Source organism: Falco rusticolus, chromosome 1, assembly GCF_015220075.1.
Source record: "Falco rusticolus isolate bFalRus1 chromosome 1, bFalRus1.pri, whole genome shotgun sequence".
Taxonomy (NCBI): Eukaryota; Metazoa; Chordata; class Aves; order Falconiformes; family Falconidae; genus Falco; species Falco rusticolus.
Window position 1 is genome coordinate 87,491,126 of NC_051187.1, and position 27,446 is coordinate 87,518,571.

The 27,446-nt window shown below is 52.9% G+C and overlaps 3 protein-coding genes across 6 annotated transcripts; 1 reads left to right on the forward strand and 2 right to left on the reverse strand.

The window, feature by feature from the left end:
* Positions 1-1,348: 1,348 nt before the first annotated feature.
* Positions 1,349-14,460, reverse strand: CCT7 (chaperonin containing TCP1 subunit 7). The gene is given in 13 exon segments (XM_037388115.1): positions 1,349-1,765; positions 1,768-1,975; positions 2,804-3,010; positions 4,081-4,213; positions 4,930-5,027; positions 5,651-5,839; positions 6,948-7,112; positions 8,733-8,904; positions 9,917-9,969; positions 10,621-10,746; positions 11,198-11,304; positions 12,760-12,913; positions 14,341-14,460. Coding segments are annotated over 13 exon segments (1,659 nt in total). The 5' UTR covers positions 14,347-14,460; the 3' UTR covers positions 1,349-1,724.
* Positions 14,458-18,202, forward strand: PRADC1 (protease associated domain containing 1). The gene is made up of 5 exons (XM_037388169.1): positions 14,458-14,653; positions 15,832-15,932; positions 16,623-16,732; positions 17,176-17,343; positions 17,614-18,202. The coding sequence occupies exons 1-5, from the start codon at positions 14,479-14,481 to the stop codon at positions 17,732-17,734; spliced, it is 675 nt and encodes a 224-aa protein (XP_037244066.1). The 5' UTR covers positions 14,458-14,478; the 3' UTR covers positions 17,735-18,202.
* A 350-nt stretch (positions 18,203-18,552) lies between these two features.
* Positions 18,553-27,141, reverse strand: SMYD5 (SMYD family member 5). 4 transcript variants are annotated; one of them, XM_037388155.1, is made up of 14 exons: positions 26,520-26,654; positions 26,225-26,333; positions 25,381-25,520; positions 25,030-25,151; positions 24,237-24,306; positions 23,696-23,800; positions 23,149-23,211; positions 22,890-22,960; positions 22,489-22,595; positions 21,887-21,943; positions 20,941-21,035; positions 20,627-20,697; positions 20,168-20,249; positions 19,897-19,993 (listed from the first exon to the last, which is right to left on the reverse strand). In XM_037388155.1, exons 1-13 carry the CDS (start codon positions 26,613-26,615, stop codon positions 20,192-20,194), a joined length of 1,164 nt encoding a protein of 387 aa, XP_037244052.1. In that variant the 5' UTR covers positions 26,616-26,654; the 3' UTR covers positions 19,897-19,993; positions 20,168-20,191. The 4 variants fall into 4 exon arrangements, with proteins under 4 accessions (XP_037244025.1, XP_037244034.1, XP_037244042.1 ...); XM_037388128.1 differs by lacking the exon at positions 20,168-20,249 and having other exon boundaries at positions 18,553-19,993; XM_037388137.1 differs by lacking the exons at positions 20,168-20,249; positions 25,030-25,151 and having other exon boundaries at positions 18,553-19,993; positions 26,520-27,141.
* Between the last annotated feature and the right edge of the window lie 305 nt (positions 27,142-27,446).

Consider the following 27,446-nt stretch of genomic DNA (forward strand, 5'->3'; position numbering starts at 1 on the left):
TCAGGGAAGATGGGGTGGGACACCCAGGACAGGCAGACTGGACCTTGCTCTATGAAGGAAGAATATTCAAGGGAAACGCAAAGAAAATGTTCTGGAAACCCAGCTGGAGTGCTGGGTCCAGCTCTGGGGCCCCAGCGTAAGGATGTGGAGCTGTTGGAGCGGGGCCAGAGGGGACCACGGGGATGGTCAGAGGCTGGAGCAGCTCTGCTGTGGGGACGGGCTGGGAGAGTTGGGGGGGTTCAGCCTGGAGAAGGGAAGGCTCCAGGGGGACCTTAGAGCAGCCTCCAAGTGCCTAAAGGGGCCTCCAAAAAAGCTGGAGAGGGGCTTTTTACAGGGGTGTGTAGTGGTAGGACAAGGGGGAATGGCTTTACACTGAAAGAGGGGAGACTTAGATCAGATATAAGGGTGAAATTCCTCCCTGTGAGGGTGGCGAGGCGCTGGCACGGGCTGCCCAGAGCAGCTGTGGATGCCCCATCCCTGGCAGCGTCCCAGGCCAGGCTGGATGGGGCTTGGAGCAACCTGGGCTGGTGGGAGGGGTCCCTGCCCGTGGCAGGGGGTGGGACTGGATGATCTTCAAGGTCCCTTCCAACCCAAACCGTGCTGTGATTCTGTGATGAATATTCCAGGGAAACACAAAGAAAAAAACCAAACAAAACCTCCAGCCAGGCAGAAGGAAACACTGTCCTCTGTGACAGAACATGCCTCGAATACCTGCACAGAGGGACACAGGATCAGCCCCCACCAGCCCGGCTGTTATCCCTCCCCAGCCGCAGAGCAGTGTTCTCCCATGGTGTTTTCACATTTAAATGCCACCACTAAGAAACACAAAGAGGGCTTTTACACAGAAGCTGTAACTGTACTCACGTTTCACTACAACCGCTCACATGCTGCCAAAACACGCTTCAGCCACGAGGAACAGCCACAAGGGTCTCGTTACGGGACACATCGGCTGCCTCGACGCCTCTAACAGGGCTGGCAGTGGCTGTCGCGTGGCAGCACTTTATGAACGGGGCAGAAGTAACACATTTTGTGGTGTAATGGACCATCAACTCACCTAATTAACTGAGAGCTGCCGCCCTGAACTGCCTTCCAGGAAGCGAGAGGAGAGTTGTAAATGGCCCATTAAACAAAAGCAAGTAGAAATGTCACTGAGCAGTATCGGAGAGGGGTAACGCACAGAGGCAATCTGTCTCAGGGCTGGGGCATGCTCAGAGCCAGTCCTGCTTCCCAGCACAGCGCCTGCTTTTAAACAGGGCAAAAACCAGTTTAAAAGGTTAATCCAACTCTTAACCACAAGCTACCACCCTGCAGAGTGAAGCAAGCAGCAGAAAACAGAGGAACAACCCAGTTTGCCACCGAAAGAAAGTCACTTTTTTATTGTGTTTGAGCCTGGGTTCAAAACCCCCAGCAGGGGGGGGAGGAGGGGGAAGTATAAATATGAACAAACCCCACACTCGCTGCACTGCCTGCCAGCATTGAAGAGGGCTCCGCTCACACAGCTTCCAAGCGGAAGGACAAGGCGAGCCTAAGGGGATCAGTGCTGCGTAGGAAATGTTGGGGCAGGACACCTCGCAGGAGGCTGCCGCTACCGAGGCCAAGATTTACTCTAATTAAACAAGGCCAGTGGTTGCCTGTAAGCCCTCAAAACGACCATCTGGTAAACAGCCCGTTAATTAAACTAGAAATCAATTCTTTTTCACAATGGAGGAGAGCGCCAGCCCCTGTCACAACACTGACGGGGAGCGGGGTTTCAGTGGTTGTGGGGCCTGCCTCGCCCCCGGCCCCGTCCGCTGGGCGCAGCGTCTACGGTGGAACGGGGGTTCTTGATGGTTTCGTCCACTGAGACAATAAGGCAGGCGGCCTCCGAGGCTGCCGTCAGCGCATTAATGCGCACGATGGCTGGCTCCCACACACAGGCCTCGAAGTTATCGGCAATGTCCTCGTTGTTGACATCCACACCATACCACATACCTCCCTGGTGGGAGAGAAGCAGAGACAAACATTCAGGGAGAGGCAGCGACTGGACCTTGCTGAATGAAGAATACTCGAGGGAAACACAAAGAAAAATAAAAAACCAAAAAGCCTTTGTTGTCAGCAAACAGCGCCAGTGAAGCCTTGTAAAACAGGAGGCATGCTCCATTTCAGACAGAAGCTGTAGACGCCTTACAGGACTGACTTCCACTCCACTGCTGTCTTGCTCCCCCACCCACAGCCCTAGTTTTTGCAGCCCAAGATACAGCCGCACATTTTGGGGCATTCCCCCTAACCCCACAATCATCAGAAAGGCAACACATGGTGGGAGTGACTCCCTCCAAAGTAGCAGAAGCAGAGAGAAGCCAAGGGGCCACCTCCAACTGCCTGAATCAGGACTGCACGTGCATGCACATGCGTGCCACTCAAGACCCAAAATGATCAGCGGTCAGGACCTTCAGTCTGCAGCTCCTCAGGCAAACACGTGGCTCAGCCAACTTCTGTACTCTAATCACTTTAATGTTTAATATAGAAGCCTCCCTCCTGACAAACAATGCATTTTTAAAAAGCAAATCAGAACTCCCAGCTATAGAAGTCACCCGACAGCCATGATCAAAGGGAAAACCAGATCACCTCCTTTTATAGAAAACTGCACCAAGCCCATACTTGATCCAAAAAACAAAATGCTGCATGCAATCAAAGAGGACACAAGCCTAACACGGGCTTAGCTGAACTGAGCCTGACTGATCCAGGCTCAAGAAATATAAAGAAAAGAAATCACACACACTACCGGTTCACACATGCAGCCCTTGGCTCAAAAGTGGGCACCAACCTGCGCGTGCTTGGCTCGGAGCTTGTTCAGTATGTTCGTGGCATCAAAGCCAGCGTTGTCACAGAGTTGACGGGGAATGATCTCGAGGGCTTTAGCATAAGCACCTATCAGCAGCTGCTGCTTGCCTGGAATGGTCCTGGAATAGTCCCGGAGGTATTTGGAAAGCTCCATCTCTATCGCACCACCACCAGCAACCACCGAGTCATTCTGAAAGAAAAGGAGACGCTCTCACTGCAAGGGGAAAAGCAGCAAAACCTCCTCTCCTGCGACTGCTGCACATCAGGGTGGTGCAGACACACTAGACCCAGGGGAATCTACAGCCCAGGCTGCTGCCATCCCTGGGGGCACCTGCCAGCTTTGCCAGGAGCTTCCAAAACAGGTCACAAACCTCGAGTGGCAGCTACCTGCAGCTCTCCCCAGCTACACACAAGATAAAGGGATGGTCTGAAGACACCATACCAGGGGAGGGAGGGGAGGGAAGACCACACTCTCCTTGTGCTGGGCACATTTCCCTCTTTTTTTTTTTTTTTTTTTTTTTTTCTTCCAGTAGGGAGATCAGGATGTTCTTTCTAGAAGCAAAACAGCTCCAAAAAATCCTGGCATGCTTCTTCCTATCCCCTCAGGGCACTCGGCCTCAAAGCTGTTTTTAACTAGAAAACACCACTTTAACACATTATTATGCATAACCCAGAAACACCTGCAGACAGGCGGCATCTATCACACAGGACCAGCAACTCCACAAGCAGAGCACACACATTCATACCAGCATCAGACTTCCCTCTCAGTGCTCCCAGCCTACTACCTTCACAGCCAGGGGACAGCTACCCCCTCAGACTGGGCACCAAGAGAGGGAACAAGTGGCTTTAATGGGCACTGACACGCATGCATGCCATCGAGACGAAATCAGTCCTGCTATTCAAATCTACCACAGATTTACCCAACGCACCCAGACTGCGTTCCCTTTAGGATGGGGCTGTTTCCAGAACATGCCACAACCCAGCAAGCCCAAGTTACAGCTGTACTGAAGAGAAAGCCAAAACCCAGGCGTGCCTGAAAAGCATCTGGCAACATTGCAGAGAGAACGCTGCTTTGGCTGAGGAACAGCACTTGAGTTAATCAATCAGATGCTGGCCGTCTGCGCTGAGGTCCTAGTCTCTCCATGGAGACCTTAGTCAAATGCTGGCGTGTGAAAAGGTTTCTAGGAGTTACAGCTGTGCCAGGTCTGATCAATAAACCTCCCTGCTGGCTTGGCACTGGGAATCTCCACTGGTCCTTACCTTGATTGCTCTCCTGACTATCATGATAGCATCATGCAGGGACCGTTCCGTCTCTTCCATGAACTGCTCTGCACCCCCTCGCAGGATTATCGTGCAAGTCTTTGCCTTTGGGCAGCCTGTGAAGAAGTTGTACCTGCCAATGGCACAATGCAAGAAAGATTACAGCAACAGAGAAGCAGGGCTGCTGCTGAACAGGCTTTGCACCAATATGACAGTATGGGAACAGACAAGCTCTTTACAAGCCTGACGCGTGACTGAAGCCATTTCACCCTACGCAGAACCCCTATCAGATCTTGAACTAAGAAGGAGCAGAGCCAGGCAACACACAAGTGAAATTTAAGCTGACCCAGGAAAATCCACTCTCTTCCAGTTGCTAAGGCTTTGCCCCAAACCCATGTTCTCATTTTCACTTGGCAGGAACAGAGCAGATATTAGCAGACAGCTCCAAAGAGGATTTCTCCTCTAGCGACGGGAAGAACCCCATTATATTGTAGCCAGCTTCACTTCCGCTGATAGTCAAGTGTCACTGTGGGATATCAGACGAGTGCCACAATCAACCTCAAAAGGCACTGCTTTTAAGTTACAAGTGAAAGAATACCACTATGCTTTCTACAAGGCACTAGGGAATAATAAATATGTATTTTTAAAAGCATATAAAAGAGGTAAGATTTCAGTGAAAGCTTACTCCTGTGCCCCCCCTCAGACTCATAAAAAGCAGGAGTAACACAATCTTGTTTTCACACCATCACCTTGAGAGATACTCAAACTGCCAGTGCTTAGAACTCAACTTTTCAAACTAATACCAGAGCGTTTACACAGGACTACAGGTTCACAGCTGGTGTTACTTACCTCTCTCCTCCAATCTGAGTCTCCTCAAAGAGCTCGCATCGGCCCAGGACATCATCCGATAGGGCATTGACGCTGGTCTGAATGGAACCACCACAGGCCTGCACAGGAAGGAGATAAAGCACAGCATTACCGACCCTGACAAACAAGACAAATTTCCCCAGCAGGCTCCCACTCTTCAGAGACAGTCCAGTCTGTTAGCTGATGCAAAAACCACCCTGCAAGCCAGATTCAGGGAAAAAAAATCCTCTTCTACTTCCCCTCCCATCTCACACATCTAGCCAGGCTACCAACACGAGAAATAATCCTCAACAGCAAAATAAGATTAAGGTTCTTTTAAGTGCTGACTCACAGGCTCTAGAGTCCAACAGCTACACAAAGCAAGCTTAGGAAAAATCCACTCACAAAGGAACAGTCAAGAAGTAGGGAAAATAAACCCCCTACCGATGCAATGTACAGACCCCAATATGTCACAACAGCAGAGAAACAAAAAAAGCAGTGCAGATACAATTAGTGTGTGATTGTTCATTCCATCAAGGCACAGCTTCATCAGTATATGGCAGCTCTACCCAATAACTGCACTGGCAAAAATTATGCCATTTTAATTTTAAGTCTTTGTTAGGAACACTATGTTCAGTCATCAGTCACTGCCCTGTTTTGGGAACAACCAGCTGGGCACTGTTAAAACTAAATCAGAAGTCTGTTCCAAAACAAGGTAGCTCACCATCATAGTTCGCTTGAGATCTTCTTCTGGGACACGGCCAGCACAAAACATGTCTCTGTCTGCAAAGTACTGGGTAGCCACATCACCGATAGGAAGTTTGGACAGGACAACCTTGGCTCCCGACTTGTGGATTTTGTCTAGTTTGTCATACAAGATGTTCCACTCAGCATCCACAATGGCCTGGTAATCCTAGCAGGGAGAAAAGGGACAAGCACTCATGTCATGAAGCACTGCAAATGCCATCCCGCCACCATACCGCAGCGCCTGCGAAGGGAGAGCTCTTTTAAAACAACGGCAGTGGTGACACTGCTCCATGCAGCCCTGGCAGACAACTGCTTTCTAAGACTCATAGGTGATTTTAGGTCACCCAATTTTATGCCAAAGAGCCATGTCTTAAAATGCTTCCAGCAGCAGAACTGAGTCAATAAAGGGGCTGGATGAACTGAGAGAGAGAGGCAGCGACAGCTCAAGACAGAACACGAGGAAGAAGGGATTATACTGATGTCCGAGAGGCGCTTACAGAACACGGACGTTGGGGTGGAGAAACTTACAGTATCTATCACAGAGGAAAAACACAGATCCTGAGAAACCTCATGCTTTACCAGCATGCTCAGGTTTCACAAGCCTGTTGTGCTCCAGCTGTCAGTGAAATGCAGCCATAAACAGCTGGGAAATCTTACAAAAGCATGCGGCAACATCACATGCAGCAGCTGACTACAACAGAAAAGACCACCATCTTCACCAAGGCAGAGAGACTAACTGGAAGGGAACAGTTACTAAGATCACAGTGGGGTCAAGACCCCAAAAGCAAAGCCCCCAGAGATCTTTAAATACCACAATTATGCAGCAACCAAATACACGCAACTTTCCAAGAAGCTGTCCCAGAATGACTGTGTTTCATAGAGGTATTTTAACAAGATGGAAAGAGAACTAGTGTCCAAATGGCTACCTTGTTTGCTTAAATACGAAGCGGCTCTTTCAGCATTTAAAGCACTGCTAAATAAGCTTGCCCTGGAAGGCCACTTGTTAGGCATAAAGAAGCCACCCCACAGCCCACAGCTTATCACAGCATAGCAGAGACACAATGACTGAGCAGAAACAGACCCTAAACCTGCTGTAATACGAAGTCTGCCATACCCTTCTCCCAAACGAGGCAGCATAACCCACCAGCTATTTTGGGGGGGGGGGGGAAAAGGACAACCAGAAGGCAATCCAATTTATCCCACCGGCTCTCTCAAGTAGCCACCACATCTTGCAGGCATGAGAAAGCGCGACAAGCTCCCCTTCCGGCTCTTACCTCCACTGTGTTTACTCTGACTTCAGCATTGTCCTTCTCGGCCTTGAGCTCCAGCTCCACGTTCAGCAAGGCTATCTTGGGAGACTGATACTTCTTGGGCTGCATTTCAAACCCAGCATAGGAGAATGTCTTCTTAAAGGCAACTCCGGCCACCAGCTGCGAGTCCTTGAAGACAGGGATTTGTGTTAGGCTCAGCCTCCCAAGGTTTTCTCAACAGGGTTAATAACTCCCACAGGAAACTCCCTGCTTTCAGAGTCCTCATTTACAAAGCATTCACCAACAGCTGTCTCCTTTGATTAACCCACTTTTAGAGAAAACAAGCAGCAAGTATTTTCTTCTCTCTGTTCACAAAATCAGCTTCTATCACTGCCTTTCTACCCCTCAAGACACCGCAGCAGAAGACGCTATACACAATCTGAAGATCAAGGGATGGAGCAATCTGTTCCCTCTCTGATGTCTTTCCCATTTCTACCCTTTGAAGATGGATACTTCTCATTCACAGCCCCACGCTCGGGGTTTGGGGTTGGGCGTTTTTTTTGCCCTGGTTTGTTTTTCCAAGCTCCATCACCACCTCTGGGATTGTTTTGCAGCAGGACTGCCCTGCCCCACACTGCAGTCCCCTGAAGTTAACTTCTTGACTTCACAGATGGTAGAGGAATCAACATCTACGTCTCCCACTCCAGAAGTATCCAACCACACGGCAGACGTGGCCCTGCCCAGCCACTGCAGCCCAGAGGATCCCTGTCCCTCCTAAACTAGGACAATCACAGACCACCTCTGCTCCAGCTGACAGGGCAAGACAACCCCGGATCTCTCACAAACCCTGGAGAATAGCATGTTAAATTCTTTGCCCCATCCTCATAGGTCTCCAAGGAGACCTACAGCAGAATAAAGGAGTCTAACAGCAGAATACAAGGGTCAAACAACCCTGACCATGGCGAGCTGCTTTTAGCCAGAACGGGAGACACCACCCTCCCCAGGGGACCAATTTCTGCAAGCCTCAGAACACCAGCAGGCCCAGACACCACAAAAACAGATGCTGAATTGTTCCCAATTCACTAAATTAGTTGTCTGGGCAAGATAATAGCATGATTATAATGTCTCTTCTCAAAAAAAAATGCTCATGAGGAGTGTTTACAGACAGTAACAGCCACAGAATAATAATTCAGAGAGACTGTGGTGAGCTTTACTTTCCAGCAGAAGGGTCCCAAGCAATGGGCCAAACCTATACAGGACACAGGCACGAGAGAGCACAGACACACCAGCTGTCCACAGCCCAAGAAAAACTCCCTGCCACATACCTGCATGCAGTCCCAGGCACAACAGGTATATTTCAGCACTGCAGTATAAACCACACAGCCCATCTACCCTGCCCACCACTAGATCAGCTCATTCACAGCATTTTCTTTGCTTTTTCTCCTCCAACCCAGTAGTCAAGCATACAACCAGGACTGTATGGCTATTGGTTCCTATTAACAAAGACTTCCCACACACAAAAAAATTAATTTACAGAGATATAAATTAAATTCGTACCAGTAACAACATTCACTACAGACAGCAGTGAGATAAGAGTGTATTTGGCTCAAAAACCCCAGATTCTCTACCTACAGAAAAGAAATCAAGTCCTACTCACTAAGCTTTTTCCTCACATCAACAGCTTGCTTTTGCTTTGGTAATTCCTGAACAGGCACCATCAACCTGGGCTGCATTTCTGCTAGTCAACTTATCAAAGGAGCCATGATCACCATCTCCTATCCTTTCAGGACAGGCTCCAACAGAACTTACTTCTAAAGCACCTCCTTGCACCTTCTTTATTCCAATCATTTTAAGTTGTAATAAGTCATCTAACATCATGACAGCATCTACAACCATCTTGGAGAAAAACTCCTTGCTCTGGGAGATCAGCTTAGAGCTCAGGGCTGTGGCTGCACACTTCTCGAGCAGGCTTCTCTGTTCACTGCAAGAGATAAAAACAAGGTCTTGTTCACTTGCAGATTCTTTTCACAAGCTCACAGAACATCATGTATGACATGATTAATCCACTCAGGAGAGGCAAAAGATCAGCTCCCTTCTATCCATGTGGAAAGCAAGACACACACATCAAAGCCCAGACTGTCGAAGTACAATTCTGCCTATCTGAGCCCAAGTACTGACCAGGTCGGCTGGCTACTAGACACCACAAGCCTGAGCAAAACAGCAGGGCTCAGCATCATCTCCTTCAACCAAAGGCAGTAAGAAGTTTCTGAAATCCTCTGAAGGTGGCATCTTCTAAGTATTAACTCAGGTAACATGCCACAACAGAGTGGATGACACAAGGGACACTAGGGAAATATGGCTCCAGCTCCCAGGCTCTTACCACCCGAGTTATTGCTGACCATGAGAACTGCTGTATTTCACATCACAGGACAGCGGGAAGGATATTATGATTTAAGATGGTTATGCAGTTGAACTTGAAATTTTACTGCAGGTATTAGTAAGGTCAGATCAAGCAGACAAGAGCTTAAAATGCAGGGAGAAAACGAACTCTAGCATTCTCCCCTCAGATGAAGGGATCATTTCCTTACTGCTATTAGCTGTCTAAGTTCACGTATTCAACAGCTAAGAAGCGATCCGATTTTCAGAGAAGCACTGAGCATTCAATACTGCCACCAATTACAGCAAAAGCCGTAAATCACCACCACCACTGGAAATAAAGGAATCAGGCCGCTTATTTTGGTACCTAGCTTCCTCCATGTGCACTGGAAGACACTGACCTACATACTTCAGTGCAGCCCAAGTGATGGCATGGCATCTCCCCCAGAGGAGCAGGAAATTCCAAAAAATTCAACAATAAACCTGGTGTGAGGCTGTAGCTGTTTGGCCTGACCTCGAGACCTCAGCCAGAGCCAAAGTATAAGTCAGAAACACCCTCACACCAGCTACCTGAAGCCCAGCTACACGCAACCAGGTTGTTTGTAAGGGAAACTTACTCTTTATCTTCCTTCTTCACTGCAACAGCAATGTCTTTTATCTTGTTTACAGCCTGTCAAAACACAAGCCAACAGCTGGATTAATGATTCATGCACTTAAGCTGACAAGATCTCCAACTTCGCTTTGTATTTTATGTCATCTTCTATTTCCTACTTCAACATCACTTGAAGTTTCAGGCATTTAAGCTATTCCACCCCTTCTACCACAGTAATTCTAAGAAACACACCAGCATAGAGGACTGGGAAGAGGCTCAGAGCTGCTCCGCAGTTTTAAGCTGAGAACTGGGGAACCAAAGGGCTGTTGAGGGAGTTAACCTCCTGAGAAGATTCAGTTTAATGGAACTGATGGGTGTCATTAGATGTAAGGTTTCCTAAGCATCAGTAAATTACAAGAGAATGGGAAACAATTTTTCTCATTTATTCTTTCTTGGAAAAAACACAAAGCAATAGCACTCCAGAGGTACTAACCGCTAATAACAGCTCACTGACACCACAAAAGGCAGCTGATGTTTGCAGTAGGATGACATGAGATCACTACTGTCACTCCCCACGCCCATTCATTACTGAGTTCTGCCTGGAAGTGTGTTATTTTCCCTCTTTGGCACAGACCTCCTCTCCCCAGACACTGTGGAGGAGCCCAATACAACCCTCAGCTCTGCAGCAGCAGCTGAGCCCTCCCTCAGCTATAAGCAGCGCCACCTTACCAGCTGCGTCGCCGTGCGGAAGGCGCGGATGATGATTTGAGGATGGAGGCCTTCCTCCACGTAGGGTTTCACTTGTTTCAGGAACTCTGCAGCAAGCAGAGTTACAGACGTGGTACCATCACCAACCTGCATGGAGAGGAAATGCTCTCTGTCATCCACACACTGCAGGGCCACCATGACAGCAGCTTCATAAACCACACAAGGGCTTCCAGAGAAAAACAGATTTTGTAATTTTCTCCGCTCACAGATTTGCACTTGAATTCTTCAGTGATTAAGAAGAGCTGGGTTCACACTACATCCCATTTGAGCACAAAGTCTCATTTCCCAGTCACCTATGTTCATAAAACATGAACTTTGTATCTTTGAGGTTTCAAACTACCCATCAGATCTAGCTGAAACAGTGTATAAGATCTGAAAGTTACCACAGAAGAGAAGGCATCAATGAAGAAACCAGCATAAATGCCAGCACTCCCCAAGCAATTCCCATCAGTTAACACAAAGCCCACAGAATCACCACCGCGAGGCAAGCTTGCTGCTGCATGTTATGCTTCTGAGCGCAGCCAGGTTACCCTCCTACCTCTGCATCTTGAGATTTGGCAATGTCCACTAACGTCTTTGCAGCCGGATGGACAACATCAAGGAGCTTCAGGATAGTGGCACCATCGTTAGAGATCGTGGCTTTGCCTAGGATTGATGCAGAAAAGGAAGTCAAGCTCAACTGCTGCGAGTAAAGCCCTGTCACTGTGAAAGGGCACCCAACATGCAAGGGAGCTCCTCAGACCTCAGGGAGACATTAATACGATAGTAATTTCAGAGCAGCCAGTCTCACTGTGCTTCACCATTTCGCCTTTCAGGTCAAATGTGGCCTCAACCCATTACTGCACTACAGAGCATCCCAATCAAGCACCGGTCCTGCATCGTTGTGATTTCCGTCATGTCTAAACAACCACAGGATCTCACTCCGAATTTCCACTTAACAGTAATTTTTCTTCAGCTAAATGACTTGTGTTTATCTCCTACGTGATTTGAAACATGATCACCACAATATTTTAATGCACTCCTACAGCCAGACGCACAACTACAAATTGGCTGAAAAGGAAAGTGAAGTGATCACCTTCATGGGTAAGGGTGTTTCACAGAGGGTGTCTCAGCAGGTACCTCCATTCCCTATCAACAGCATCTTTTTAGTCCATTTTTGGAGCAGATTAAGTGAAGTTAGTCTGAGTGCAGAAAAACTCTCGGCATCAATTAATAGGAGCTTTAAATTCATTTGTCTCTTACTTCTCAATAGCCTCTCCAGACAGACATAACCAGATATTCTAGTCTGACACTCACATGAAGAAAAAGACTAGAAATCAATCATACCAGTTATTAGGTGAATTTAAATCTAATGATCCTTTTTAATAAAAGTTATTACAGTTCCCATTTGTAAAAACTATTTAAAGACAGTACTAAGACCTTCCACCCCACCCTCCAGTAACACCAACTGTAAAAAGTAACAAATAATACACTAGTTTGGTGACTTCATACAAGTCTTTTCAGAGTAGGGGCAAGCCTCACCACTAAATCACACCCAAAAAAAAAAAAGTCTACCCAGTAACATCCACTGACCTCACACTCAGCCACAACAAGTGCCGAGTAACTCCACAGATATGAGCCTCATTTAAAAAAATAAAATAACACAGATGGTTGGGATACCTGAAGACCAGGCTCTGGTCTTTCCTGAAACACACTGTTTCTCCTTTCTGGGGTGGACTCTCTTGTATCTAGTCCCACTAACCCTGGATCTACTCGATCTCAAAACAAAGGCCACAGCTGCTTTAACTCAGGCTAGTAGGCAACAAACACGGACTTCCTCAGGTAGGTCTGACAATTATCTTCTCTGCAACAGTGGAAGCCAGAGCCAAGGTATGAAACTGAACATTGAGACATAACCTGAACCTCTATCATGAGAGTTAAGTTTAGTATGGAGTGAGGAAGTTCAAGTCTGCATATATGCAAAAACTGGGTTTAATTGATACGACCACATATCAATTAAGTATGTAAATATGTACGCTGCCAGCATGCACTACACTTAAGAGATTATTTTTCCAAGTCACGTTTCTACATAGCTGTGGAATGTCACTGCCCAGTGCTTACCCCGGTCATCCACGATGAGCTTGTCCATGCCCCGAGGTCCCAGGGTAGTGCGTACTGCTTCTGCGATAACCTGGCAGGCATTGATGTTGCTGACAAGCTGAGGGATCCCCTGTGAGGTATCCGTCCCCTCCTTCAGCAGGATAACCGGCGTTGGCTGAAGAGAGAACCCACAGAAAAGTCATTACTCTGATCCAAACAGCCTGCAGGCAACCTGGAGCTAACTCCTCACACAGTGCAGCAAGCTACAATCATGCAAAAAAGACTAAGACCAAAACCTCCAGCCTCTTTAACATTCTTCTGACTTGACACAATCCGACCACCTTCCATCTCTCGCTGCTTCCACAGTGTAACTGGAATTCACCCAACTGTCCCCAGTAAACGCTCTGGGACATAATAGTCCCAAAATCAGTGGCTTCCCCTGTACAGCATAGCCCAGCAAAGTTCTGATTCTGGTGCTAGACTGGAGAAGACAGTACATGTAGTAGTTACTAAGACTGCAGAGAACTGCAGGAACGCTGTGCCTGAATCAGCGACTTTTTTTTTATTACAGCACCAGCAAGATGTCCAGCAGAACAGGCACAAAGGCCTTTTGCCTGTCACACCTCAAATCAGTGTCCCAGCTGCCCCAAGGATGGCAACTGTTGAAAGATGCTGTCACAGAGAAGATGAAGTAGACCAGCACAATTTAAGGGATTACTCCTGTCTGACAGTAAACTGTGCTGGAGATAGCTTAGAGGATATCAAGATGCCAGAGCAGACAAAAGCTTCTCACTGCTCTGAGAGCACACCAGCCCTTTTCAGAAAGCAAACCAAAGATGCATTCCAGGCAAAGCTCAAACAAAGTTTCAACACAGCCAATGGTTGCAAGGTTTTAAACAGTTTTAAACAGCCACCTGTGGGCAGACAGCAAAATTATACGACTGTTGCACAATAAGACTGACAAGGCTGGGGCCAAGGGTCTGATGTGTGAGTAGAAGAGGGGGGTGAGGATCACAGCCAGGGCTCTCTAAATCCTGGCAAGATTCTGTGAAAGAAAACGTACCAGATTCTTCCACATCCACCAGAGCTAAGACAGTAACGGAACGCAAACGCTTGCACCCCCAAGAAAAGCAAGGCTTTTGTGCCACAGCCTACCTGCTCCCGAGCAACAGCAACGGGGCTCGGAGCTGGGGAGCGCCGCAGCCCAGGGGGACCCGCAAAGGAGGGAGGAGCTGGGCCGGGCGGCCGAGGGAACGCAGCTATGAGGCTGGGGCGGAGGCCGCGGGCCGGGGCCCCGGCAGCCCCACGCACCGGGCTGCAGGCCTACAACTCCCAGCACGCACCGCTCCCACCCAGACCCTCCCCACCGGGCCCAGGAGCCCAGCAGGAACGGGGGGCCGACCTGCCCCCCCCACCCCGGCTAGCGGCAGGCCTCTGCGACAAGGCGGCCTCTGCCATCCGCACCCCTCCACCGACCCAAGCGCGCCCCAGCCCCTCCACAGCCCCGCCAAACAAGGCCCCTGGAGCGTAGCGGAGCCCCGGCAAGCCGCGCCCAGGCAGCGAGGCGCGGCAGCGGCGACGATGGCGGCGGATGACACTCACCATCATCCCGGCGGCGCTCCTCACTCTCGCTGCCCGCGTCTCAGACAGACCCCACCCCACAATGCACTGCGCCCGCCGAGAAGCTTCCCCGCGGCCGGAAGGGAAGGGAAGCTAGGCGACCACTTCCGGCCGCTATCTATGGTACGGGCGGACAGAGCGGCTCCGGCGACCGCCCCTCCCTCCCGAACAGCCATAGAGAGGCAGGGAGTCCAAACCGGCCTGGGAAAACGGCTCGCTGTTTGCCGGACAAGGCAGCGGGCACAAGGCCGGAGGCGAGCAGGGCTGGAGAGTGGAGCTTTACGTGGCAGAGCTGGTGAGGGGACACCGGGGCCCCACCGCTGACACCGTGCTGACAGGGCCGGAGAGCGCAGCGCTGGCCCCAGGCCGCGCAGGCCTCCGTGCGGGGCCTCCCGGTCTCTCAGGAGATTGATGGCAGCGTAAACCAATAGAAAGGCGCGGGGCGGGAGCGCCGCCAATGGGCGCGGGGCGGGGGCGCGCTGGGCGGGGCACTGGGCGGTGCCGGGCGCAGCCATGCTCTGCCGCTCGCTCTGGCTCTGCCTCTGCCTCTGCTCCTGCCCGGCCCGCGGTGAGTGCAAGCGGCCGGCCCGGCCCCTCTTCCCCTCGCACACCGGCCTGGCTGCCTTTCCCCTCTGTACACCCCGATCCGGGTGCATTTCCCTTTCCTGCACCCCGATCCGGGTGAATTTCCCTTTCCTGCACCCCAGTCCGGGTGCATTTCCCTTGATGCACCCCGACCTAATTGCATTTCCCCATCCCGCGCACGCGTTCTGGGTGCATTTCCCCTCCGTGCACAGACAGTAAGGTGCCTGTCCCCTCTCTGCACCCTGGCCCTGCTGCATTTTTCCCCCCCTGCACCCCAATCCGAGTCCATTTCCCCTCGGTGCAGCCCGGCCCCGATGCATTTCCCCCTCCAGCACCCCAATCCGGGTGTATTTCCCCCTCCAGCACCCCAGTCCGGGTGTATTTCCCCTCTGTGCACCTTGGCACCACTGCATTTCCCCACTCCAGCACCCCAATCCGGGTGCATTTCCCCTTAGTACACCCCAGCCCCGTTGCATTTCCCCCTCCAGCACCCCAGTCTGGGTGCATTTTGCCTTGGTGCACCCCATCCCCATGGCATTTCCCCCCCAGCACCCCATCCCGGGTGCATTTCTTTTCAAGGTGCCCCTGCCCTGAGATGGTGTTTCCCTGCTGCGCCTCTCAATCTGTGTGCATGTCATCCCTATCGCCTCTGCGGTCCGGCTGTGTTTTCCCCTTCCCCTTGTGCACCTCAGTCCCAGTGCCTTTTCCCCCATCTCTGTGCTCCTGGGTGCTGGTGCATCTCCCCTCGCAGAGCTCCAGGGCCTGGCCAGGAGGGTGTGTTCCCTTCAGCGTGGTGCAGTTCAGGAGCCATAGCTGGGTATTTTCCCATTTTTCAGGAATTTCCCCTTTTGTTTTCTCTGCCTCTCACCTCTCTCCATGCACACACAGGTTTACGCCTCCATGAATACTTATATTTCCAAGTGCTGAGCCCCGGAGACATCCGCTACATCTTCACTGCCACTCCAGCCAAGGATTTTGGTGGTGTGTTTGTAAGTATTAAGAACTGAATCTGTCAGTTTGCGTCCCTCCATCCTAATATTTCTCCATTGCAGGGCCCAGTCATTTGAACCTTTTCTAAAAATGGAGACAATTATTCTTCCATGAGTCTGCCCTTATGAAGGAGGCACGTGCTGGTCGCTGCCTTCAGCCTCAGCAGGCTTTCAGAGGGGGAGTGTGGCCCCTCTGTGTTCAGGGAGCCCTGGTCTTTCCTCCTCCAAGAGCTGAGACAGGCACAGCCCCAGGATGGCTGGGCTGAGATAAATCGACTGCTCTGCAGATGTAAGACCTTTCCCTCAATAAACCCGGAGTCAGGATGTGGGTGCAGGAGCAGATCTGCTAGGAAGCATGTGGGACATCAAGGACCAGAGGAAAAGACACTTTCTGGCTCTGCACACGTTCCCCAGGAGCACTTGTATGGGTGGATGGTGCCGTGCCTTTGTTTCCCCTCCCCATGGTGGCAGCAAGATATAGGCGAGCTGGTGAGTGAGGTCAGGATGGCTCTGCAGGGGCTGGAATGGGGCAACCAGCCTCCCTGCCCCTGGGAGCCCTAGATCTCCCCAAAAGCACACCCCGCACAGAGACGAGCAGGGCACGGGACAGCAGGGACAGCTGCGGAGGGGCTGGGGGTGGGAAACAGCCCTGATCACCCCCCTTGCTCACCCCTGCCTGTCTCCTTGGAGAACACAAGGTACGACCAGATCCACCTGGTCCCGGCGGATCCCCCTGAAGCCTGCGGAGAGCTGAATAATGGTGTCTTCATCCAGGACCAGATCGCCTTGGTGGAGAGGGGGTATGTCTGGCGCCACGGGAGTGTTTGAGGGGGACCCTTGGGCAGGAGGGGAGCTGCCAGTGGCACAGAGGGTGACAGTGCCATGGCTACGTTTTACTGTCACCTCCAGCTTCTTCCTGTGACTTATGCCACGTGGGTATATGAGGAAAATGCGAGGGTGTTCCCACCCCAGATTGTTCCATGTTGCATCTCTTAGAAACAGCCTGTGCTAAGGTGGAAAAAAACCCTATTTGATTTTATATTTATTTAGGAGAAAATGGCTGAGTGTGGGCAGCCGCTGCCTAAAATACAGACTCAAAGAGGAGCAGGGTTTGGGGGAGGCGTGGGGCCAGGGAGACAGCCCCTGCTTTGGGCATCTGCAGGCAAGCTCTGGCGCTTGCAGGTTTCGTACCTGCCGAGGATCTGCCTGTGGTCACCCAGGGTTTTATCACTCTCTGCCCCAGGGGTTGCTCATTCCTGTCGAAGACACGAGTGATCCAGGAGCATGGAGGGCGGGCAGTGATCATCGCAGATAACGCCTATGATAACGACAGCTTCTACATCGAGATGATCCAGGACAGCACCAGGCGGACAGCCGACATCCCCGCACTTTTCCTGCTGGGCAGGGATGGGTAGGTGCCTTGGCCAAGGGACATCTCATCTTCGCAGGTGCAGAATGTCTCACAGGAAGGGCCAAGCAACAGCCTTGTTCCCACAAACAGGGAGGTCCCAGTGATCAGCATGTCCTAGCTGAGCTTTATGAGCCAAATTTTTAGTGGATTCAGTCATAATTAATCCACAGAGTTTCTCTTTGAGCTGGTTTATGGTTTATGCTCACATCTGGGCTCTGCTCTCCCAACTCCAGTGGCTCAGGCACACTTGTCGCCTCTTTGTCCTTCCAGGTACATGATCAGACGCTCGCTGGAGCAGCACGGGCTCCCCTGGGCCATCATCTCCATTCCCGTCAACGTCACCAGCATCCCCACGTACGAAATGATGCAGCCCCCCTGGACCTTCTGGTAGCAGTGGGGGGCTGCAGCGGATCAAGGACTTCTCGGTGGATCCCAGGAGCTTGCCCCGGGGACCAGGTTTGAGGAAAAGGATCCCAACGAACTCAAGAGATCCTACCACACAGCCTCACCCGATTCAGCAACAGGGAGATCTCTGCTGCCACCGGCATGTGGCTGAAGGGCAAACACCAGTGCCAGCAGTGGGAACTCTGAGCCTGGCACCGACCACTCTTTGTAGTGACTTTCTGGAGGGAGGCGATGGCCCGGACCAGGCCAGCACTTCCCCAAGAAACATTTTAACAATGTGTAAGATGCCACCAGTAATTACTGCTGCTAATTTAGAAGGATGCAGGAGTGGTGCAGTCTGACAGAGAGGGGAGGGAGAGTGAGATACAGGCTTGGTCTCTACTAGCAGGACTCGCCCAACATCTGTATTTTTGTCTGAGTTAATGAAGTCTGAACAAGTTTTAGAGAAAGGGAAGTTTCTCTTATTTTTTTCCAGCAGTCGGGATGAAGGGACAAATCTCATCCCCCCAATTTTCCTAGGAAACTTCCCAAGGTGCCTTCTGCAAACGGGGGCCAGGCTCACATCAGGGCCCTGTGCGACACAGATCAGTCATGCACTGGGGCAGAAACAGCCCCACGGGACAACATAGCGTCCAGCACCCATCCCCAAGGGGGGACTGGTCACAGATCCAGAGCCCAAACATCAGCAGGCACCTATTCTCTCATCCCCAGATCTCTGTGTCCCCACCGGGACCAGCCTCTGGAGTGTAGCCCTCATCTCTGCACTCACTAGCCTCCAGTTTACCAGTACAAACAACACAGCCCTGCTTCTAACCAGTCTCGGTTTATTACGAACACTGAAGGGGACATGGCCCCGGGACGGCTGGGGACAAGCAGCGGGGTGTGGGGCTGGCGGTGATGGCAGTGTCAGAGGTGCCCATCTACAGTGTCGCCCTCGCTCCCACAATCCAGCTGCCACGGGTTGGAAGGAAGCGGCAGCAGAAAAAGCTCCCCAGAATGCAAATGGGGAGGAAAATAGGCCGGGCACATCCCCAACCTGCTGCCTGTCTGTCGCACAGAGCAGTCTTCTCCCTCCGGCCGTGTGGTCCGCAGACTGGGACAGCGCAGACAGCAGTGTGGCCTCATCGGTGGCTGGCAGCATGGGATGGATGACAACGCGCAGCTGCCGGTGATGTCTGGGTGTGGGGAAGCACCACGCTGAGTTCCTGGCACAGTGGATCCCAATAGGGCGCATCCTCCTCCCGCAGCTGGACAGCCCAGCGGGATGGCTTGCACACTGCAAAACCCAAAACTTTTGGGTTTTGGATGGTGAGTTTGCTCTGGGCTAGCAGCAGCCTGGCCGTTCCCCCTCCCTGAGGAGCCTGGCAATCACTGCGTGGGGCTCTGCATCGTGTGAGGGATGGGACCGAGGTGGGAGGGATCTGTCTTCCAGGGTCGGCTCCACTCTCCCTGCTGGACTTGGGCATCTGAGCCACCCTCTAAGGTGTCTCTGTCCCACCTGCAAAATCATTTTGCCCCTTGCTGCTCACCAAGCCAAGGCATGGAATGGAGTATATATACGGACCCCAGCTCCTTAGTGTGTAGATAGTGCTAATATAGACATTAAATAGTACCCCTCGTGCACAAACACACGTACACACACACATGCACACACGTTCCCCTCGTCCCTGCAAAGTAAGATAGGACACGCTCCTCCGCATCCACGGCCGGCACAGATGTGGTGGAGCCACCTTGCAGGTGGTCACAAGGTGACCAGCATGATGACCCAGGGGCTGGCTGGACCCTGCTCTCCTCCAACCTCCTCTGCAAGCACCAGCCAGCATGGTGGGGGGCCACCAGCTCACAGCCTGTCCTCACAGGGAGGATGGCGACAGCCTGACATGCACATGCGCGCGCGCGCACACACACACAGACAGAGCACACAACAAGGACAGGCAGGAGCAGGGCCTGCCTCCGGCTCCCCTGCTGTCCCACTCCACCAGACCTCTGCCACTGGCATGTGGCCTCCCACCCGACCCCACAACACAACCCTGTTTGTAGTATTAAAGCTGCTGCCTTTCGGAGGACCCTCTCATCCCTTCCCTCTCCTCTCGCCCGGGGCCAGGATCAAACGTCAGTCATCTCATCCTCCAGCTCAGCATCATCCGTCTCCCCTTCACCCTCCTCCTCTTCATCCGACGTCACGTCGGCATCATCAGCTTGCGCTAGGCACTTGGGACATGAGCAGGTAAACAAGTAGTTCTCCCTGGAAGAAGGGAAGGAAGAAGGAGAAAGAGTGATGGCATTGAGACTGGCACAACCCCAACACTGCTCTGTCCCTGAGCCACTGCCCAGCAGCAGCCAGAAAGGGGATAAATATGTTTGTTTTATTTATTTATATATTAATATAAATATTTATATAAAAAATATAACATATAACCCGTGGAGGAGGACGCGGGTTTGATCACGCTGGGCTCAGGAGAGCTGGAGGCAGTCTGGGTGGACAGGGGGATTCTGCAGCCCTGCAGGGGTGACGGGACATGGGGACAGAGACCATCAGTGCGAACACCCACCCTTGAAGGGTGGACAAGAGAAGAAGGTGGGGGGGGACAGCAACGGTTTGCAGGAGCGAACTACAGAGTGTTGCAGGCCTGCAGAGAGAGAGGCGGGAGGGAACCAAATCCTCAGTCCCTGTGCCTACAACACATAAGAAAGGACTGCAAAGAGCCTGAAGCACTGAAAGCACTACATGCACACCCTTACCACAAACACGCTGGCTGGCACATCAGCCCATGCACAGCCACACATCAAGGCCCCGAGGTGGGGATGCAGCCCAGACAGACTGACTGGGGGTGCACACGGGTGCTGTGTCCCCCCGGGTCCCTCCAAGCAGCCCTACCTGAGTATCTTGTTGCGGCTGTGTCTGCTGCGCTCCCTCTGACAGCAGTCTAAATAACTGATGCAGATTTCCTGTGAGCAAAGACAAACAGGTTGGGCTGAGAATCACTTCTCGCGAATCCAAAGCAACACAATTTGTAGCAGTCCCTCTCAGGCAGAAATATGGGCTCTGGTAGCCCCTACATGTGAAGAGGCATGAATTCCCTTGCCAGGCTCACACAAGAGACAGGAGGTACAGGCCTGGGGTCCACGGGGGATGTAGGGGATACAGGGACCCGATGCCACCCCAGGTTCATCCAGGCCCTGCTGCCTCACCTCTCCTGCTTTGATGTCCTCCAGAGCCGTCAGATGCAGGAGGAAGTTGTTTTCTGGGAAGGATGTCTCAGCATTGGGAATGCAGCTGTGGTTACCTACGAGCAGGATGGGACAGAGCTGTGAGGACATCTCCAGAGGACGGGGAAGACAGAGGCAGGGTGGGAGACCCCACAGAGCCCACAGGACTTGTGCCTGCCCTTCTGTGTGCCCCAGGCAGGTGGCAACCAGTGCCACAGCCTGGCTAAGGATGAGGCAGCACAATGCTGCAGCCACCCCATCCACCTCAGGGACACCAGCACGACACCTTCCATTCACATTGGGGACTACAGCGTTTGGCAGGGCAGGATGCAGGGCCAGGGCTCTCCCTTAGACCCACCAAAAACCACTTAGAGAGAGCAAGCTGTCCTGGATCAACCCCAAGGAGGCACAGCATCATCTCTGCCTCCAGGTGCTGGGGAAAGGATGAATGGGGCAGCGCTTTTTCCATGTTTTGCAGCATTCACAGCAGTCAGCTTCCAGGCCCTGCTTGGCCCTGCTCTGCCATTAACACTTGGGAGTGAAAGATGACAGCTCTGGTGCTGGGACATGCTCTCCTACATCCCCACGGGCCAGCCAAAAAACACTCCCTTCCATAACAGTTTGTTTAGCTCCATTTTGCTCAGGCAAGGTTGGAGACAGTCTCTTTACTAACTGTATACATGGCTCCCAGAGACTACATTGCATCCAAGTCCATTCAAGCCAGGACTGACTATTTCATAGTTAGGTGAAATGCCAGAAGACCCGTGAGAGAGCAGCCAGGCCCCGGGGCAGCACCCATCCAATCCCATCGATGGATGGAAAGCACAAACTCCTTTCTCCAGAGGCTTTTAGGAAGAGATAAGCCAGTCTAACACAGGACAATTCCCTCCTCACTGCTAGTTTTCCTCCCAGTCCTTGCATTACTTACAGCAGCTCTGGAGCACGTAGAGACCTGATCCCTCGCAGTTGAGGAACTCTCCTGACTCTGCAGCACAGAAAGGGGGGTTAAGAGCTTTGCATGGGCTGTTCTGACCCTTCCAAACACACAGCTCAGCATGAGCACAAAGGGATGTCCAGCAATCCTGAACGCACACAGCCAGTGCTGGTTTGGGGGCCAGGTGTTGGAGGGTGATTTCCAAAGCATCCTTCCCTCCCCTCTGGGAAGGGATGGAGGACACAAAGATTTACACCCTCGGGCTCTCTGGCCTATGCCTGTACTCACACAGCTGCACCAGTCAAGTAAGTGATAAACAGGTCTTTTGACTGTTCAGCGTAGATGGGTCTTTCAGGCACAGGATTCCTCCAGCCACCCGTGCGTGACCTGCCACAGTTCACCTGGGCCACACTGCCCACTAGCTTGGACTTGCCCTATCCACGCAGCAAGCCAAAGGCAGCAGGCATGGCTCACATGGACTGGGGGAAGTGGGATGTCCCAGCCCCTAGTGGGAAGCTCGCTTGGTCCCTGAATGCTACGAAGTCTCCAGCAGTCTCCTGCAAACGACACTGCCCACAGCCATGTCAGGGCCTCACCCTTCTCAATGTCCTTGTAGAGCTGGTCGATGAAGGCGTCCAGCTCCTCTCGTTGCAGCATGGGGAGATCCAGTGCATCACAAGCGTGCACCCACTGGCTCAGAGAGCTGTCAGGAAGCAGAGGGACACCGTTACAGTCCCGCAGTGCTGTTGGCACATGGTGGGACCTCGCAGGGAGGATCTAAGGGTTCAACTCGGTGGCTCTGAGAAGCCAAGGTCTGGCAGAGGGACACGAAAGGGTTGGACACAGCCAAGATGAAGTACTGCTTTCAAGTTTGCCTCTCCATTCCCCTAAGTCTGAACCCAGCCATTACCCAGGCCAGCATGAATTTACAGACAGTACATCCCCTCCATGCCACACCCCTGCTGCTCTGCAAGGAGCACCCAGAATGCGCCATTACCTTGTTCCTATGCCTTGGCCATTGGTCCCAACGAGGGCAAAGAGGGATCGAAAGCCTTCTGGAGTGAACCACTGCAGAAGGGAGATGAGAAAGCAGCTGAGGCCAGGCCAGCCTGCAGCAGCACCCCACTCCGCAAGTGCCTCAGATCCCACAGGGAGCTTTGGGGGAAGCAAGGAATGGGCAGAGTCCCAGGGGAAGCCCTAACCAACCGGAGGGTCCCGCCACGCTCCTGGGCTATTCGGGAGGCAGCTCAACTCACTCTGCTGAGATGTTCGTCATAAAGGGCTTCCGTGAAGAGCAACCGCAGCAGCTCCAGCTGGCCCTGGCAGGACATGGCAACACCATCAGGGTGGGGAGATGCTGCTGCGTGTCAGACCCAGGCTGACGGCCAAGCCCAGCACAGGCCAGAAGGCTCAGGAGTCAGGCTCCTCATCCTTCCCTGCAAGGCTGGAGGCTGCTGCCCTCAGAGCAGCAAAAGCCATTCATTTTAGCAGTAAAAGCCACCTATTCAGCAGCTAAATATCACCCTGTCCCATCCCACAGCAGAAGTATCTCCGGCACAGGAACGAGCAGCACGTCCCACTGAAGCACCACAAGCCCAAAGCCCTCTCTCTAAGCAACCCATTTCCTTTCTGTCAGGTCAGCTATCTCCTAATGGGGGGCTTTGTGCCCCCACTTTGAGCCTGGGATTTCCAGGGTCTCCTATCCTAGCTGTAGTGGGGCTTCTGCACCCACGGGCTCACAGACACAAGCAGGGAGAAACAGGCTCAGGGATTCAACACATCCAGGAACTGCCAGAGTCTTACCTTAAATTTGTCCCCCAGAAGCTTGTGCACAATCTCTTCTTCTTCATTTGCTGTCTTGTTGCAGAACTGGGAGAAGGCCTTAATCCACCACTCCTTGTCTTTAGCCTGACAAAGGAATCAAGCAAAGGCACTGCACCACTACTGCTTTCCTGCCCAACAAGGGGAGGGGAGGGGGGAGAGGACAAACACCACTGAGCTCAGAGGTATCCAGCCTGCTATCAAGAACCACCAGAAGCAACTGCATGGCGGTAGTTTATTGTCAGAACAAACGCTGAGAAAGCCAGGCCAAAGAAACAGAGCCAAAGGAAAGTTTCAGTTCTGACTAACTATTTTGGTACAGAAAAAAAGACCTGCTTGGCTCAGGACATAGGAACCTCCTTTGCTGCCTGCTGTCTCCAATACCAGGGACCACTAGATGTTGGTATCTATTCAAGCAGGACCTTGCCAGTTGCCTGAGAAAAGATCAGTCCTTGGGAGTAACAGCCACAATAGGATGAGGAAACCACACATCAGCAGCTGTGGCTGCAAAATGCAGATGTACCTGTTTGATGGTGGCGACCATCCGGGCCATCAACATGATGCTGGAAGTCTCTGGTGGATAATGCATGTTTCTGGGGAATAAGAACAAAGAAAAGAGATGAGCAGATCAGTGCTGGTACAGAAATAAAAAGCTGGAGGGAGGCAGAGACAGCTGCCATCCATGTGGTCAGGCCCGCACTCATCCATCACGCCAAAGCAGCCAGCACAGCATCACTGCTTGGGGATCCAGCGCCACTCAGGGCAAGGAGAAGCCTGCACCCGCCTGCCTACCCTAACCATACAAATAATTCCCTACCATCCTGTTAAAACTAGAGCCCAGGTCCCCTACAAAGCCTAGGACTGCAGCAAGAGCTTGGGTTTGTAATGAGCTTTGGGCCAGGGATGTCGCTTCTTCCCTCTGTGCCCATTTTGTCACCTACAAGCAGGGACAGCAATTTATGTACCCACAGGGGTGCTATAAGGAGGATCTCCCCAAGGCTGGAGATCTGCGGGAGTGCTATAAAATTGCAGGAGTGAGGGATGCACAGCACAGTGCTTTGTAGCTCTTTACTGGAAGAAAAAATAAGAACTGCTCAGCCGTGTGTCCAAACCCTTGCACTGCCAAAACAAATTCACAAGGCTGCCCAACCAGCAGGTAAAGCTGGGCAGCATCCCACAGCCATCACCACCCTCCAGCCGCCCCATGCAAAAATGCAAAGCAAGAATGGTCCTCAGCCCTGGTCCCAGGCAGCGTCACCCAGCCCAGGAGAGCCACCTCCTCTGCCCATGGAGCAACAGGCAGGTTGGACTCCTACCTCCATGCCTCCTGCAGCTTGTTGAGGGGGTGCGTGGGGTCATCACGGGATGGGCCAAGGCAGAGGACCTGGTGGTACTGCTCCAAAGCGGCTTGCCTGCACTCAGCACTGCAGTATGTCACCTAGAGGAGCGAGGGGCACAGCACCCAGCATTGGCTACAGCAGCAGGAAAAGGGGGTCCTAGGCCCAGCTGTGCCCCCTCCCTGACCATCCGAGCCCCAGCTCTCCAGCCATCGCAATGCAGAAGGGAAAGGCAGACACCCATCTTGGAACAGCACAAGTGCTTGGCTAGATGCTGTAAAGGAGTCAGTGACCCCAACAGGACAAGAGTCCCTCCCAGCAGGCCCATACCTGGCATCGAGGACACTGCTGGTGCAGATCTTTCCGGATGCTGCACTGCTCCGGGTGAGGCAGCACCAGTGAGCTCTTCCCCAGCAGTCGCTGGGCATTTTCCTCTGCTGTCTCCAAAGCCCGCAGGCAGTGATCGCAGGCTGTGGGGAGACAAGATGGAAAGATGCCACAGTGAGACCACAGCCTTCAACAAGGAAAGGGACCTGAGCCCCGGGCAAGTCAGTGCAGCTGGTACAAGCATCATCAGACAGGACCATCTCCAAGCCGGAGGCACCAGTCTCTTACAGCTCCCTCCATAGGAAAGACCGTTTCTGCTGCAATTTAACCGCCCCACCCCCCCCCCCCCAGACGTCAACTGCTGCCCTGTAACGCTGGGAAGTGTTTAAGGGCTGTATGATGGTAAGTGTCTCCATGTCACTGACCTGTGACGGAGCTCAGCACACAGCAGGGTCTAGGTAGGATGAAAAAGTTTTAAATCCTGCTCTTGGAACCCTCATTTTTGTTCTGGCACCTCCAGAGAACACCAGCACCTTTGAGGCTGTACTCTGCAGTGGTGTGATCAGGATTTACACCCACACCACTAAAAAACTGGGGTTCCTACGCAAGACGGTGCCTGACAGTGGCACGTGGTGCTTGCCCCCAGGGTTGATGGAAGTCAGCTCCCCTCAAATGACCCCGTGTTCAACTTGCCCACAGTTCATTTAGCAGAGGCAGAAATGGCAGCAGGGCCACTTTCCTAGCAGCACTCAGACAAACCCAAACCCTTTCCTTGAAAATGGGGCTGCTCCTGTGGGACCCCGCCGGGGCAGCTGACAGGGACATGCCACCAGCGCCGGCCGCTCACCTCGGTAGTTGTACAGGGCATTCCAGAGGAACTGGGATGACACCACCGGCCTCTCCACGAAGACGGTCTCCCCTTTGCGGATGTTCTTGGTGGCGAACAAGCCTTTCCCCTGCCGAGGGAGAGGCCTGGGTCAGGGACGCCCCCGAGGCCGAAACCCACCCGGGGGCTGAGGGCCCACCGCCCACCCTGAGGGGACGCCGTCGGGTTTTTACCCCTTTTCCCCCTCAAAATCTCTTCTCTGCCGCAGCCTGAGGGAAGGGAAGGAGCCCCGTGGTGAGGGGACAACCGGGCTCACCTTGGCGCTGCTGATGAACCGCGCCTCCGCTGCAGCCCCGGCTCCGGCGCGGCCGCCCGCCACGGAGCCACACACGTCCCCGGCCGCGGCGGCCATCTTCGGGCGGCGACTTCCCCGCTCTGACCCGCCGGGGGCGGGCTGCGCCTCTTCCTCTTCCCCTTCCTCCTCCTCCTGCTCCTCCCGCGCGAAGATGGCCGCTGGCTCCCCATCAGGGGTCCGCAGCCGCCATCGCCCCCGCTCAGCCCCAGGGCGGCCGGGGGTCGGCGGCCATCTTAGCCCTCCCCTCAGCCCACCGCCACCCGCCAAAAAGCCACGAACTGGGGCTGAGGTGCCTCCACGGCCGCCCGGCAATCAGGCAGTTTTGCTGCCTCTCCCTTATTATTATTACATTTTAACCGTACAGCCAGGGGAGGAATAGCCTTCATATCTCTATCAGGCTGCAGCACAAGGTATCCCCTCACAGGGTGAGGAGGCATCGCTAGCTGCCCCGGCGCACCCAAAACTGACAGGAATTCCCCCCCAAAAAACCAACACATGCTAATGCGGTCCCCGCGCCCTCGCTACCTCCTACTAGGCTGTCTGCGAACGCCTAAACTCCACGCAAATGCGGGTTTAGTTGTATTTACTAATTCCCATCGGCACTGCCAGTGACTGTCCTGCTCTTCATCAACCAGGCAGCTGTGGCGGGTTTGGGAATAGGGGACGACTTCATATTTGGGGCCATTGGGGATGTTTTGGAGTCACTAGATGTCACTGTCGGCCCGCGGCGGGGACACAGCACCGGCGGTCTGGCTGCCCGCCTGGACCCTGTCACCTCCGTGCCCAGGCCAGCAGCCCTGCCAGGAGCATGGCCGCAGAGCAGGACACCTCCCCAGCCACCCGGCTGGCGACAAGGGACGGACAAACAGCCTGGGACACCTTCCCCAT